The following is a 15,994-nucleotide window of genomic DNA, read 5'->3' as shown; positions in this document are numbered from 1 at the left end:
TCTCCAAATTTAACTGAGGGTTTAAATTGAAATAATGTCAATTGATTAGAAATGGTAAACATAAATGTTAGAAACTTGACGGCAGAGACAAAGTGACAAATTGGCTGAAGTCACTATCTAAATTATCCAGAGATTCCCTCATATTTCTGAAGGCAGAAGGGCGACCAAAAAGATCACTTCTAAAAGAAAAAAGGTTTGATTTTGATTTGTTAAAGGAGCAAGTGACTTTAAGTTTTTCGGTGTGACTGGGATTGAAAGATGAATAAAATGATATTTTGGTTTCTGTAGAGCAGTAGAGATAAGACTGAAACAATAACGATCACATGGTGCATCTGCACTGGAGACTTACTATTTTTGATAAAGAATAATCTGACAAGTTAAAATGAGAGAGACATAGCCCTAAAGATTAATGTTGTGAAAATAAAACTTCTGACAGAATTTATGAACACTTTAAGTCAAATTAAGTTAATATACATTGAACTATGAATGCTTTTCAAAATACAGATTGTTTTAAAACAGTTTTAAATAAATTGATGATGACAGTACAAATTTGAATACTTTATAAAGTAATATGGGAGATTATGGAAATGTGTAAGTTCTTGGTAAAATTATAACAATTTTGGTGTAAGTGGCAAAGGAAGGCTAGTGAGGATTTGATTAGAAGTATCACTGCCAGATGACACAAATCAACAGGGTAAAGATTTTGGTCATTTGGAGCTTACGCCTAAAGAGTTTTAATGGACAAGACATTGAAAGAAAAATGTTACTTTAAAGGAAACCCTAATGAATTGATTTTGAATGGTTTACTAAATAACATGGGTTTGGAAATTTATTTTGAAAAGTAATTTGTATTGAGTATGATTAAGCACAATGTCACGAGATAAAGATGTGAACAAGCTGATTTAATGTAATACAAATGGATAAATATGTCACTTTGATGAAGTTTTCAACATTAACAATTTTATGGTTATGTTAATTTTAAGTTTAAAAAATGATGTGGGCTATCATGAGTGAAAACTGGATTTGATGGAAAAAGCAAGTGTAACAAAAAGATTTGAGTATGTGGAAATCTGTGGGGAAAAGAAAATGGAGTTATGAAAATGGGTTTAACAAGAAGGTTCTTGAGTAAAATCAGGGAAAAGCGATTGAAATGGATGTTATGTACATGTTTGAGAAAGAAATGAATAGGATGTGTAATTAAGATGGTACATGTATGTAGACTGTAAACTGAAGGATGTTTTATGCAGAGACTGAATGTACTTGGATAGATTATGATGCCTATTTATTTTGTTTATTTTTATTTCAGACCACTATTGTTTTGAAGATGAAAAAGGTCTGTGTTTTGAAAGAAGTGTATCTGAAATCCCTATTTTGAATGAGATATTTTGGTATTTATAATGGGGTGGTATTTAACATGGGGTGCTAATGTAGTATGTCCTCTTGAGGATGAATATGTGCTTATTGTAATCAATCAAGCCATTGATAAAACCAAATTGGATGCGATTAATAATGCTTGAAGTTAAATCCCTGAGGGGAAAAGAGATTTTCTTTTTTCAAAGATTATAAACTAAAAAGGGGAGAGCATTGAACATTATGAAGCGGCCTAAAATTGGTAGACCAACTTTAGGGGGTCATTGGGACCCTAAAATTGGCCTTTAGGAGGGAGTGAAGGGGGGGGGTTCTGAAATCCCCTGCCGCTTCAATATACCTGTATATATTCATATCCTAATTAACTTCATAATCAAAACTTTAATCAATATGTATCCTATATTATTATAATGATTCTATCCAGTTATGATTTTGTTTTAGTTTCTTGTTTTCTAAAGTGTGTATTTGGTCTCTGAGGAGTGACTGAGGGTCTGGCCTAGAGATGTGTGATGTGTCACTAAACACTGGCAACAAGGTTATGTGTTTGGATTTGAGGTATCACACACCCCTAACATGTCAGGAGTGCAGTAACAGCGTTTGCTCACTTAGCCCGGCTTCCAGATATGAAATATAGATTTGTCTTTCATTTAATTTATTATGTTTTATTCCTTTTATATTTCCTTTTACTGCAACACTAAAGACTCAAGATGAATATTGCCTGCACTAGTGTGTGTCCCTCTCACTAAATGAAAGCACATGTTATCAGTATGTTTTGGTAAGAACTAGTTAAAACTGGAGCTTAATCAGCTCCAACCTTGGAGAGACTTTGTATCTGTGTATGTGCGCAATATTCTATGTTACAGATCAGAATGTTGTCAATGGGCACCCTAAGACTGTGCATTGTCTCTGAGCCAATCAGAACCATCCACATTGCAGTAATGACGTGGATAAGACCTTGAAAACGGTATAACTGTTGGGACAATTGTATGTACGATAGGGCGAGGCAACGAGACGGTGAGAGAGGGAGCGCGGCCTACGAACTCCTTGTGAGACTTGAAGCTGGCTTCTGCTTTTGAAACTGCAAACTATTCTAAGTAAATTTTTCTTTTAATTAATTGCAATCCTGACTCTGTCTTCATTTCTTCACTACTGGTCCTGGGTCATAAGCTGTTAACCCCTAACACTATCTATCTATCTATCTATCTATCTATCTATCTATCTATCTATCTATCTATCTGTCTATCTGTCTGTCTGTCTGTCTGTCTGTCTGTCTGTCTGTCTGTCTGTCTGTCTGTACGTACATACATACATACATACATACTTACATAAATACATACATACACCAATACAAAATGCTACCATATACTTTGCCTAATAAGCAGGCTTGTGCACAATTCAGAATTGAATTGAATTAGAATTTATGTAGAATTACAATTCAATTTTGAATTAAAGGAAGTAGAACTGAAATTCAAGAAAAACTAAAAGAAATTCATATACATGTCCATCTGGCCATAGCAGCTTCCTCTGCACCTGTTGAGAGAATCTTTAGTTTTGCATCGGAATTAATGATAACTGCATTTACAACAACTTTGTGTTATTTTATTACTTTGAAATGAAAATTACATTGGAACAAAACTAATTAAAACATTTCTCAGTCGCTTTGGTACATTTTTCAGATCAGAAATGAAATTCTCAAAACTACCTGTTCAATTCTCACATCATCGTGTCACTTGTCACTTGTCTTTGAACAAGTTGCAAATGCTTTGGTACATCCATGCAAATGATTATGTACAATTCTCTGTTGTTTCCTACATTATCAGTTGCGTATGTCATGTTGATCAAAATGTATTATATTGGGTCTCTGTTGAATAGTCTCACCCCCACAACATTTAGGCACAAGCTCATAAGCATAAGTATTTACATGCAAAATGGTTGAACAAGTTATCATAATATGTCAAGCTTATTTCTATACTTTATATATTTCCATTAGACTTTTTTTCTAAATCTGTCCTGAATTGGTAAATTGCTCCCAGGTGAATCTTGACTTTCTCTAACGAAGGTGCTTCTCATGAAACATCAACTAGCAGGTATATATATATATATATTGTGACAAGTCTCCCGAGCTCTCATCAGCGTCGCCCTGGCAATTGATGGAAAACACCTGCACACGATCAGCACGGGCCGGATCGTCACAGCTGCAGGCCATCAGGCCCGGGCTTAAAAGCCTCGACTCTGGGACACCAGTTTGAGCACGATCTCCATGCAGCACTACGCTAACCTGTCTCTCTCTCTCTCACCCAGACTGCAGCCTGTGACGCTCCGGCCACCTCGCCGCACCCACGTCACCGCTAGCACCAGGGCACCCGGAAGAAGGACATTCACAGCGCACCTGCACCTAAACACATCACGTCTGTCAAGTTTCACACTAATAAATCCACCCTCTGGGGGCTTTGCACCAATTCCATTGTTGCGTGATCCTTCACCCTGCCACACTGGTGGAGAATGCGGGCAAGAGCGTGAAGGATCACCAACCACCCCCTGAACACTGACATTGTTTTTTTTCTCACCCCCGCAGTCAACTGGATCGGAGAAAAAGGCGGCGCTCCTCCCCCATCATGGATGACCTGCTAAAATGCCTTACCGAAGTGAGTCTGCGGCAGCAACAGATCACCGAGCATCTGGCGGCTCGCCAGCAAAAAGTTGAAGAGGAAGTCGCCGCTCTCCGCCTTGCCCCTGCCCAGCACGTTCCGCTGCCTGATCCGCGCGTCCGCGCCACCCAGATACTGCCAAAGTTAACCGGCCATGACGACATCGAGCTGTTCTTGCAGCTATTTGAGACCACGGCGGTTCGGGAGAACTGGGACCGGAGCGAATGGGCGCGGCTGCTGGGACCCCTGTTGACCGGTGAGGCACAACAAGCATACTTTTCGTTACCCACTGAAAGGGCTGATAATTATGATGCATTAAAGAGAGAAATCCTCGGACGCCTCGGGCTGTCGTCCATCTCAGCAGCCCAATTGTTTCACGACTGGGAGTACAAGCCTCGTCGCCCAGCCCGCGCCCAGGCCGCTGAACTCTCCAGACTGTCCCGACACTGGCTGCTCGAAGGAACATCCACCGCGGGTCAGGTAGCGGAGCGTGTCACGATCGACCGTCTGCTCCGAGCTCTCCCACCGCCCACGAGGAGGGCGGTGGGAATGACGAATCCAACCTCCATCAGCGAGCTCGTCGAAGCCATCGAGTTGGCGGAGGCGGCGATGCACCGCGACCCTGGGGAGCGAGCGCCGTCTTTCCCCCGGAGGGTGGTCCAGGAGCGACGCGCGCCGGAAGGTACCCAGCGCGCAGTACACAGGCCTGCGGCTCCCGGCCCAATCGACGAGCCGATGCCCACGGAGGAACCGGTCCCACCGGTACGTACATGGTTGGCTGGCTGTGTCGTCCATCAAGAGCCGCCCCGCGGAGCCCCGCGGTCGGAGGTGAAACTAAATGGGCGGCCAGTTCTGGCCCTTCTCGACTCGGGGAGCTCGGTCAGTCTCGTCCAGGCCGCCATCCTACCGCCCCAGAGGAACTCCAAGACCCAACTTCCGATCACCTGTGTACACGGCGACACTCGTTATGTCCCGGCCCGCCGAGTGACGATCTCCGCTGGCCCGGGCACCTGGCCGCTGGAAGTGGGAATTGTGAAGGACCTTCCCGTGGCCGTACTCCTCGGACGGGACTGGCCGGGCTTTGAAGAACTGCTGCAGACCTCCGCCCAGCCAGCCAGCCAGGCCGGGAGCCGCCCCCGAGAGCGGCGCGGTCGGAGAAGGAGGACGACCCAGGCCGCTCTGTTGGCGTCGGACAGCGGGAGAGATGGTGAGTCCCCCTCCCAAACTCCTAATGTCTTCTTTGATGTATTCCAACAGGTCCAGGGAGGGGGCTCCTTCGCGAAGGCCCAGTTGGAGGATGACCGCCTCAAGAACTGCTGGACTCAGGTCCGGGCAGTCGATGGCCAGGACCATCATCCAGCGCCCCATCCTCTCCCGCATTTCATCGTTCGGAACGGCCTGTTGTACTGTGTCGCCCAGCGGAGGGGGGAGGTCAAAGAGCTCCTCGTGGTGCCGAGGACCAAGACAGAAATGATCATGGAACTCGCCCATGGCCATCCGATGGCCGGTCACCTGGGAGTCGCCAACACCATCCAGCGGATCCGGGACCGGTTCCACTGGCCAGGCTTGGATGGGGAAGTGAAGCGTTTCTGTCAGGCCTGTCCCACCTGCCAACGGACCGCACCACGAGCGCCTCCCCCCAGCCCGCTCATTCCGCTTCCCATCATCGGGGTACCTTTCGAGCGAATCGGAATGGACCTGGTGGGGCCGTTGCCTAAGTCTGCCCGGGGACACGAGCACATCCTGGTGATCGTCGACTACGCCACCCGGTATCCAGAGGCAGTTCCCCTGAGGAAGGCCACGGCCAAAAACATCGCCCACGAGCTGTTCCTCCTCTGCACCCGAGTCGGCATCCCAGCGGAGATACTGACGGACCAAGGGACCCCCTTTATGTCCCGGCTGATGGCCGACCTCTGCCGGCTGCTGCAGGTAAAGCAACTCCGCACCACGGTATACCACCCACAGACAGACGGCCTCGTAGAACGGTTTAATCAAACCTTGAAGCAGATGCTCCGGCGTGTGGCAGCGGAAGATAAGAGAGACTGGGACCTGATGCTCCCATACGTCCTGTTCGGCATCAGGGAAGTGCCCCAAGCATCCACGGGATTCACCCCATTCGAGTTGCTCTTTGGCCGTCAGCCGAGGGGTCTCCTGGACGTGGCCCGTGAGGCCTGGGAACAGCAGCAGCCGGCACCTCTCCGCTCCGCCATTGAACACGTGAGAGAGATGCGTGAGCGGATCGAGAAGGTCATGCCATTAGTCCGGGAACACCTCACCAAGGCGCAGCAGTCCCAACAACAGAGGTACGACCGGGCGGCCCAGCCACGAGAGTTTCAACCAGGGGATCGAGTCCTGGTGCTGGTCCCCACCTCCACGTGCAAGTTCCTCGCGACCTGGCAAGGTCCGTACACCGTCGTGGAACGAGTGGGGCCCGTCAACTATCGGCTGCGCCAGCCGGGTCGCCGGCGAGAAGAGCAGCTATATCACGTTAACCTGCTGAAGAGGTGGGTGGGGACCCGAGAACAGCTCGCCGCGTTGGCTTCCGTCGATCCCCTGGTTGTAGACGTCGGGGACCATCTGGCGGCCGCCCAGAAGACGGAGTTGAACCATCTGGTCCGTCAGTTCTCTGATGTGTTCTCCACCCGTCCCGGGCAGACCAACGTCATCCAGCACGACATCCGAACGCCACCAGGGGTCATCGTGAGGCAGCGGCCCTATCGGGTCCCAGAGGCTCGGAGACAGGCCATCGAGGATGAAATTTGTGAGATGCTCAAGTTAGGGGTAATCGAACCATCCCGCAGCGCCTGGTCCAGCCCAATCGTCATGGTACCGAAGCCGGATGGCACCCTCCGGTTCTGTAACGACTTCCGCCGGCTCAACGAGGTCTCGGAGTTCGATGGCTACCCGATGCCCCGTGTCGACGAGCTACTGGAACGTCTGGGGAGGGCCCGGTACATCACGACACTCGACCTCACCAAAGGATACTGGCAAGTCCCCCTCACGAACTCCGCTAAGGAGAAAACGGCGTTCTCTACTCCCAGTGGGCACTGGCAATACCGGACCCTCCCCTTCGGCCTCCACGGGGCACCGGCGACGTTCCAGAGGATGATGGACATCCTCCTGCGTCCTCACCAAGCCTACGCCGCCGCCTACCTCGACGACGTGGTCATCCACTCCGAGACCTGGCAGGACCACCTGGAGCGGCTCCGGAGGGTGCTCCTGGAACTCCGGCGGGCTGGGCTGACCGCCAACCCCCGGAAATGTCATCTGGCCCTCGCCGAGGCTCAGTACCTGGGGTTCCGGGTGGGTAGAGGGCTGATCCAGCCACAACAAAGAAAGGTCGACGCCATCCTGACAGCGCCCCGCCCGGAGACCAAGACCCAGGTACGAGCCTTTTTGGGGTTGGCGGGCTACTATCGCTGTTTTATCCCTAACTTCTCCTCCTTAGCATCTCCCCTGACAGACCTGACCAGGAAGGGGCAGCCGGAGAAGGTGAAGTGGGATGACGCGCTGGATAAGACCTTCCGGGCCATCAAGACCTCGCTGACCACGGAACCGGTCTTGAGGGCGCCCGACTTCAACTGCCCCTTCCTGCTGCAGACGGACGCCTCCGACACGGGCCTCGGAGCGGTCCTCTCCCAAGTCCAGGAGGGTGAGGAGCACCCCGTCACCTACATCAGCCGTAAGCTGACCCCAGCCGAAACCAGGTATGCGGCGGTGGAGAAGGAAGCCCTGGCCATTAAGTGGGCGGTCCTGGAGCTCCGCTACTACCTGCTGGGACGCCGCTTCACTCTGATGACGGATCACGCCCCGCTTCAGTGGATGGCCCGCGCTAAGGACACCAACGCCAGAGTGACGCGGTGGTTCCTGGCGCTCCAGGACTTCCACTTCACAGTGGAACATCGGGCCGGGACGGCCAATTCCAACGCCGACGGACTCTCCAGGCTGTGGTCAGCTTACGCAGGTCTGTCAGGGCGCACTCCCCGCCCACCCCTATGTTCCCCAACGTATGCCACTAACTGTCATTACAGGACCAGCGCGACGCTTAGGGGGGGGGAGTGTGACAAGTCTCCCGAGCTCTCATCAGCGTCGCCCTGGCAATTGATGGAAAACACCTGCACACGATCAGCACGGGCCGGATCGTCACAGCTGCAGGCCATCAGGCCCGGGCTTAAAAGCCTCGACTCTGGGACACCAGTTTGAGCACGATCTCCATGCAGCACTACGCTAACCTGTCTCTCTCTCTCTCACCCAGACTGCAGCCTGTGACGCTCCGGCCACCTCGCCGCACCCACGTCACCGCTAGCACCAGGGCACCCGGAAGAAGGACATTCACAGCGCACCTGCACCTAAACACATCACGTCTGTCAAGTTTCACACTAATAAATCCACCCTCTGGGGGCTTTGCACCAATTCCATTGTTGCGTGATCCTTCACCCTGCCACAATATATATATATATATATATATATATATATATATATATATATATATATATATATATATATATATATATATATATATATATATATATATACTGAGAAAAACTGTAAACAACATTGGGGGGGGGTCATTTATTTAAATTGATCATTATCTGTATTTTAGAACAAAATGTATGTAGGGTTGTGGAGTGACACTGTAAAAAAATAATCAGGGGTCTCGAAAAAAAGGTGATAATTAAAAATAGTGTATATTTTTTCTTAAAGGTGCCCTAGAATTAATAATTAAATTAACCTTGCCATAGTGAAATAATAAGATTTCAATACATGGACATCACATACTGTGAGTCTCAAACACCACTGCCTCCTACTTCTTATGTAAATCTCGTGCATGAAAAACACCACAGAAAAATAAGTGCTTCTTAATATAAACCCAAACGTGACGCAAGCGTTTGGGATCATTTATATGTACGCCTCCAACATTTGCATCTGTCTAAACATGTTCATTGTCGAATCATCAGAACTGCAAATAAACAAGACATTCAAGGATAGCAAAAACGGCAGCTCTCATGACACACGTCATGTTCCAGGCTGTGCAGGGGACGTGAGGACTTTTCATATGTCAACAGTCATGGTTGATGTTTATAATCGGATACCGCAACAATTTAATTCAAAATCGTGCGTTTGTTCTGCCCATTTCAAGCAAGCTTCGCTCAGCGTCTTAAACTGAAGAAAGTGGCAACTATATTCCTGCAAGCAGTAAGTAGTGATTTATCCACTTATTGACTGTTTAAACAATTTCTGATTAAATTGAAATTTTCTTAGAGAGACAGCATTGTCTAGATGATGCAAGATGCTAGTACAGTAACAATAGGAAACTCCAAGTACCATACAAAACTAAAGTGTGTCTAATGACAAAGAATAATATTATTTTGTATTACAAAATACAACCGTAGATACGCCGCTTACAGTTAGTTCACTCGATCCCTCTAGCAAACGTCACCTTTTCCACCATATAAGTTAAAACGACAGTCATTTGACAAGGCTATTCATTTTGTACAAATATAAGTTATATATTTATATTTTTGAGAACTGAAGTAGGCCTATGGTGTTTTTGTTCATCCCTGAACAATTTTTGATTTGTGGCAGGGCACATTATCCTCCCGAAAGAGGCCAAAGCCACCAAGAGAACAACATTTCCATGAAAGGCTGTACATAGTCTGCAACAATGCTTAGGAAGGTGGTACGTGTCATAGTAACTTCCACATGGATGGCAGGACCAAAGGTTTACCAGCAGAACATTGCCCAAAGCATCACACTCCTCGTCCGGCTTGCCTTGTTCCCATAGTGCATCCTGCAGAGGTGGACAGTAACTAAGTACATTTACTTGAGTAGTGTACTTAAGTACACTTTTTGAGTATCTGTACTTTACTGGAGTATTATTTTTTCTGGAAACTTATGACTTTTACTCCACTACATTTGAAAGACAAATATCGTACTTTTTACTCCACTATATTTCTATCAAGGTCAAAAGTCGTTTCTGTTGCAGCTCTGAAAGGTGGCGGATGATTTTTTCCTTCTTTAAAAGGTTTTTTGTTGTTGTTGTTTTAGACAGTCTGTCAGGAATCACTGTTATAGTCAATTTCCCAACTTTTTTTGAACACTGATCTGTTCATAGCAAAATGGAAGAAGACGGTTTTTAGACACAAGTGTGTGCACCCATAGCCATACTTTGAATGTATGTTCCAGTTTTTTAAAAAAAAATCACGATTAGTTTAGTTGGCATACACTTGGTGCATGTCTTATAAAATATTAAAAATATAAACGTCTGGGAGAAAGAGAATTGTAAAGTTGGGAGTTGTAAAATATTAGATGTGTATCAGTGTATTGATCCGTGCATTCGGCCTTAAAGTGACAGCAGCTTTGTAAAGAGCTTTGTAACTCATATACAAGTATTTAAATGAGTTTAAGTTAGTCATATGCTAGTATGTCAGATGGAGCATCACTGAATGGCTTAAACCATGATGACAGTGTGCATTTATACAACAATAATAAAATAATGCATTGGCATAAAAAAGGAAATTTACTTTGATACTTAAGTACTTTTGAAAACAAATACTTCGGTACTTTTACTTGAGTAAAAATCTGTTTTTACAACTTTTACTTGTAACGGAGTAATGTTTGACCAGTAGTACTTTAACTTTTACTCAAGTAATAGAGTTGTGTACTTTGTCCACCTCTGGCATCCTGGTGTCATGTGTTCTGCAGTTAAGCAATGCACACGCACCCATGTATTGGTCAAGTTCTGATGCTCATGTGCCCACTGTTGGCGCTTTTGGTGGTGTACGGGTCAGCATTGGCATCCGTGAGTTGTTGTCTTGAGAACAGATGTAGTCGAATCAGTCCAATTCACAAATTAATTGTTCAGTGAGATTTGTGAACCGATTTAAGGGGTTAATTGAAAAGAATCCGCTCGTTCATCAATCAGACACTGCTATCACATCTCGAAGCAGGTGGTGATTTCTTCAGTTCAAAATAACGAGGAAGGACATGCTTTTGTGAAATTAATTGGTGTAAAAAATACAATATTTTGCTTTGGAATGTCAGTGAAGTAAAAGTAAAATGGCACTATTATACACATGGTGCAATGCAGTGCCAGGCGCAATGCTTTTGCATCGGGCTGAATATTTTTCAGCCCGATGCAGTTATCATTTTCACATCCTGCGCCACTTTGTTTAAGTAGCAAATGCATTTGCGCCCATTTGTTCTGAGAACAAGGGTTTTCAGGCATGTGTTTAGGCGCGTTGTTGGCACATTGCGATTTTGAGGCAACTGAAATAGACTGTCCTATGACAACAAAAACCTGGTCTAAAGTCAATAGTGCAATATTGCGGGTCCACAATGCGCGAACACTCTGCTAATTACACACACAGGGATGTGCAGCAGCACATAAACATTTTTAAATATGAAAAATTAAAGGATTAAAATGTAAAAGATTATTATTATTTAAATATAAAAATCCCGAAATGTCATTACGGATAGTCTTTGCATGTATCAGAATTAGCCTATGAAGTAATAAAGGGCAAGCAGGCGTCATTGAACGAGCAGATCCGTTTCCACACTAGAGAAGCGTTCAGTTTTTCCACTTGCAAATTCTGCCCTGTAAAGAGCGAATCCGCCATGGTACAAGCGCAACTTGGTTTTAAAGGGAATGGGAGACTCTGGTTGGTTTGTTCCACATTATGCCCAAAACACACTTATTACTCATTAAGAGACTAGGCAAACCCTTTTAGACTATGCGCTGGGCACAGCCGACCATTTTTCCTGTCATTAAACTAGCAAAAGTGGATTCGGACACAGCCTAATTGCACTTGGGCCATATGCTTTAGACCATGCGCAGATAGTAAAAATAGAGCCCAAAGTGCTTTAACGAAACAAAAATATATTGCAGTATATTGGAAAATATCATGTAATACATTAGGCAATATATTCACATATATGGGATTTCATATTAATATTCTCCAATATATTAGAATATATGAAGGTGGCAATCATTTGTATATTTTGCAATATATTACAGGAATATATAATATATTGTATAATACCATCAATATATTATTCCATGTATTTACAATAGATTATAATATATTTCAAAATAATATATTGGTAAATATATTTTCCTTTCGTAAGGGTGTGTCCAAATAAAAGATACTTGGCTAAAGAACAAATACTTGAAACATTTACTTAAGTACTTACTGGTGTTACTGTCCACCACTCTCTCTCTCTCTTCAATCACTTTCGGCATTTGAACCAGTAGCTTTACCCATGACAGGGAGATCTGTCTGTTGTGTTCACACATTGCCCATATGCCTGCACTGTGTTGAATGTGCATTTTTGTGAGATTTATAGCAGTCTCTCTGTGAATTTCTGTGGGGGTGGGGGTGGGTAAAGGTGCCTTTCATTCCTCAGGCAAATGGTAGGAGGGAGATTCAATGACAGATAGTTATGCTTCACAGCAGACAAGACACTAAATAGATTTATAGAAGTCTGCAGATGTCAGGTTGAGTCAGACTCCTGAACATTATGATTGTGGCAATTTGTGATGATATAGTAGACGACACCTTGATTTAATGAGTCAGATCTTATCACTGATATCTCTATGCTTTTGTATCAAAAGCAGACAGGACTTGAATCAAATTTCACCCATTTTACATTCAGACTTTTATCACATTTGATGCTTTAGCATCCGTTTGTCTGTCCATGAATAGTCTCAGCCTTAGATGTCAACAAATAGTTCTCTTTTTTTTTTAAATCGTCACTTTAACACATTTTTTTGAATAGAAGCTAAAATAGATGCAAATAACATATGCATACCTTTTTTATTTCAATGTTATGCCTTTGTGTTTGAAAATGGCAATTTTTAAGCATGACTGTTTCGATTTATGTGAAATGGTAACTCTTACATTATGTACTATGAATAAACATGAATGATCAAGGTAGCTTATAATTAGTATATTAGTTTTTTTTTTTAAATGTACAATAAACATTTTGCAATTTTTTTTATTCAAGAGTTAAAACTGCTCAAACTGTGTATATAACTGCTGTTTTTTGCTTCTTTTGTATTTTGTATTTACTTGTACTTTTACTTTCAATACTTTAATATAAAAAATAAAGTCATGAAGTGACTTTAACTTCTACCAAAGTCATTTTCTGGTAAGATAGCAATACATTTACTGAAGTATGACTTTCAAGTACTTTATTCACCACTGGTTCAAGTCACCAGGATTTCTTGGAGACGTGTGTGTCGCATTCTTTAACGGTCCGCTTGGAAACAAAGTCCTTATGGTTGCAAATCCCCTCACAGAAGAAAGCCGCCGTGTTTGCAACTGCGACAATGAATGCTTATCTGGGTCAACTAAGAACTGGATTTTCAAAACTATGTGAAGTTCACAGCACCATTGTTGCAGTAAACATGCACAAGGTTCTTTAATGGGTGATTTATTATATGCACATTGGTCTGTTATCGTAGAGACATCGACTTTACATTTCCATGCTCCTGAACATGACGGGGAACAAAACAAACTGTGATTGGTTGGAGTCTAGACATTCTACCGTCAATCTGAAGGTCTGGTTACGCGAGACTATTCAATGAATAAAAATGTATGCACCAATCCGAAATAATAAAAAAAATGCAACATGTTCTGAATCCACCCAAATCCCTTGTAAAGTTCTGGTCAAGTTAACATTGCTCAATTTCATTCATCCTTGAGAAGCAATTTTTGCCCTTCCTTTTTTCTTGACTGTATAGACGACATTCAAAACATAAAAATTGATCTCAAAGACAGGGACTGCAAACATACAAACAGCATCTTGAGAAAAGACAGTGATATCAATTCAGGGGCGCCTATTGCGAGTGATGCACTGGAGAGCTTGATGTGTAAAAATCATTTCCATCCTCTCTTCATACAGCCCGGGGTCTGTTCTCTCCTGCTGAGAACAATGTGTTTGTCAATTAGCTTAGGAAGGTGTTTTTGCTCTGTGGGGACAATTTCTGTCTCCGGGCAGCAGACACCTTCCAGAGTCCACCATAATAAGACTGAGATAACGCAAATGAGATCACACGGCATATGATTTTAGTGATGAGTGACTCAAAGTCCCTAGGGTGTGGAAATCCTCTGAGAATATTATTCCCCCGATTCAATTCTAAAACAAACGCTCTTTTCAGCAAGACCTTATAGAGAGGCTCACATACCAGGGTAACACTCGGAAATTTCACTTGGGCACAACAAATAATGAATAACATCAGTGTTTCTTGGTTTTGATAGGATGCTACAGAACATGTTATCATCTATTAATCAATTACCACTTAATCTAAATCTAAATCACTTAATCATGTAATCCTAAATCTGATGGAGTCTCAGACTCCCTCAACAAAGCAGAATTGATGTTGTGAGAGTGACTGAATGAGAGAAAAAAATATGGCATCTATCCATTATGAAGCTCCCAAAGAGACATTTGCAGGTTATCCCCCCACGGCTGAATAGACCTTAGTAAGGGTAGCAGTTTACGTGAATAAAACAAGGCTATGAAGAATCCCTCACAGACTTAAAGTCTTTAACCCCTCAAGTTCTACTTGCACCACTCTGAGTGTTTCTAGCAGAGGAGGCTAACAAGGATGCTAAAAACTGCAGCCTCAAGCATCAGTCGCCAATGTTCCTCTTGAGTCCAGAGGAGTGAGGGTTACACACACAGCTCTTACTAGCTGGCCTCCGTTACACTCACACGCCTTATGCTGAGCTCACACTGCACGGCTTTAGCCCTCATATAGCGAAATCACATGATAATGACGGTAGTGGTAACTGGTAGTGACAATTCTGTAACACTTTACTTGAAGGGGTGTGCATAAGACTGACATGACACCTTCATAATCATAACATGACACACCATGAATATGAAGGAGTTTTATGCATGTTTATGACAACTGTCATTAAAGGTGCACTATGCAACTTTCCGTCCACTGGAGGGCGCCTATTCTAAACAAAGGCGCAGTTTGATGATGCCAAGTGTGAGCGCAGTATCTTGGGACATGTGGTCTTCACATCACAGCCGGTGGAAAATAGGATTTGGGCAGAAATCATGTTCATGGATGCGGTTATTAAAGTTAGTGTAAAGCAGAGCAGGACCGAGTGTTGTGGAGATGAGCACGGCCGCTGGAGCGATTGTTACACACATAGGCTCGCGAGCACCGGGACTTTTATTATGATAGGACACAGTTGCCGGAAGCGCCAACTTCCGCTTTTTTCCGGTCATGATTATAAAGTAAAGCAGCTCTGTTTATCATATTAGATACATTTAAGCGTGTTTAAAATTATGTTATGACGTTACTCTGTGTGTTTGCTTGGCGCTGCTGTAACATGTTTACACTGCTAAGAGAAAAGCGCTTCTGCAGAATAAAACCGAGGGTTGCGCAGATATGACGCGATTGACAGGCGACTCCCTCAAACGCTATGCTGAAACGTCCCGGTCCTTAGTTAAAATAGCAATTTTTTCACAATTTACAAATAGTTGGAAACATTTGGGATATTCTAAGTAATCAACTGAACAAAATATATAACACTGGCATAATGGTTTTTGGATATTTTACTGCAAAAATACTACATAGTGCAGCTTTAAGTGTCATTCGCTCAATTATGTAATTTTTAATGCAAAAATGACATTATGTGAGATGTCTTCGATATGACAACTTGACATAAACCAATACATCATAACTTGTCAGTGTCTTTGTCATGACAACTTGATATTACCAAGACAACATAACCTGTCATAAACATGACATAGCAGATTCATTATCAAACTTAAGAAACTACTTGCTTTATGGGCTAACATTACATTAAACTGTCATGTGGTTGGTTTTGACGTTGGCTGTCATGAGGCCATTATTATGTCATGAGTTTTTTTTATAAATTGAATTTGTCATCAACATGTCATTAAGTGTCAATACTCTGTCAAATTATTTTATAACAGTGTCATGAATATTTTTC

At 43.9% G+C, this 15,994-nt stretch overlaps 1 protein-coding gene across 1 annotated transcript; it reads left to right on the top strand.

Annotated features, from left to right (window-relative positions):
• Positions 1-3,482: 3,482 nt before the first annotated feature.
• On the top strand, positions 3,483-8,450 carry LOC137069664 (uncharacterized). Its single transcript, XM_067437444.1, has 2 exons — positions 3,483-3,776; positions 3,944-8,450. The coding sequence occupies exon 2, from the start codon at positions 3,984-3,986 to the stop codon at positions 8,217-8,219; it is 4,236 nt and encodes a 1,411-aa protein (XP_067293545.1). The 5' UTR covers positions 3,483-3,776; positions 3,944-3,983; the 3' UTR covers positions 8,220-8,450.
• The last annotated feature ends 7,544 nt before the right edge of the window (positions 8,451-15,994 follow it).

Source organism: Pseudorasbora parva, chromosome 1, assembly GCF_024679245.1.
Source record: "Pseudorasbora parva isolate DD20220531a chromosome 1, ASM2467924v1, whole genome shotgun sequence".
Classification (NCBI taxonomy): Eukaryota; Metazoa; Chordata; class Actinopteri; order Cypriniformes; family Gobionidae; genus Pseudorasbora; species Pseudorasbora parva.
The sequence above is the reverse complement of the archived record's forward strand: the minus strand, read 5'-3'. Positions and strand labels throughout refer to the sequence as shown.

Bases quoted from the DNA above. Each gene is read 5' to 3' on its own strand.
- LOC137069664 (XM_067437444.1), top strand. From the start codon at position 3,984: ATGGATGACCTGCTAAAATGCCTTACCGAAGTGAGTCTGCGGCAGCAA.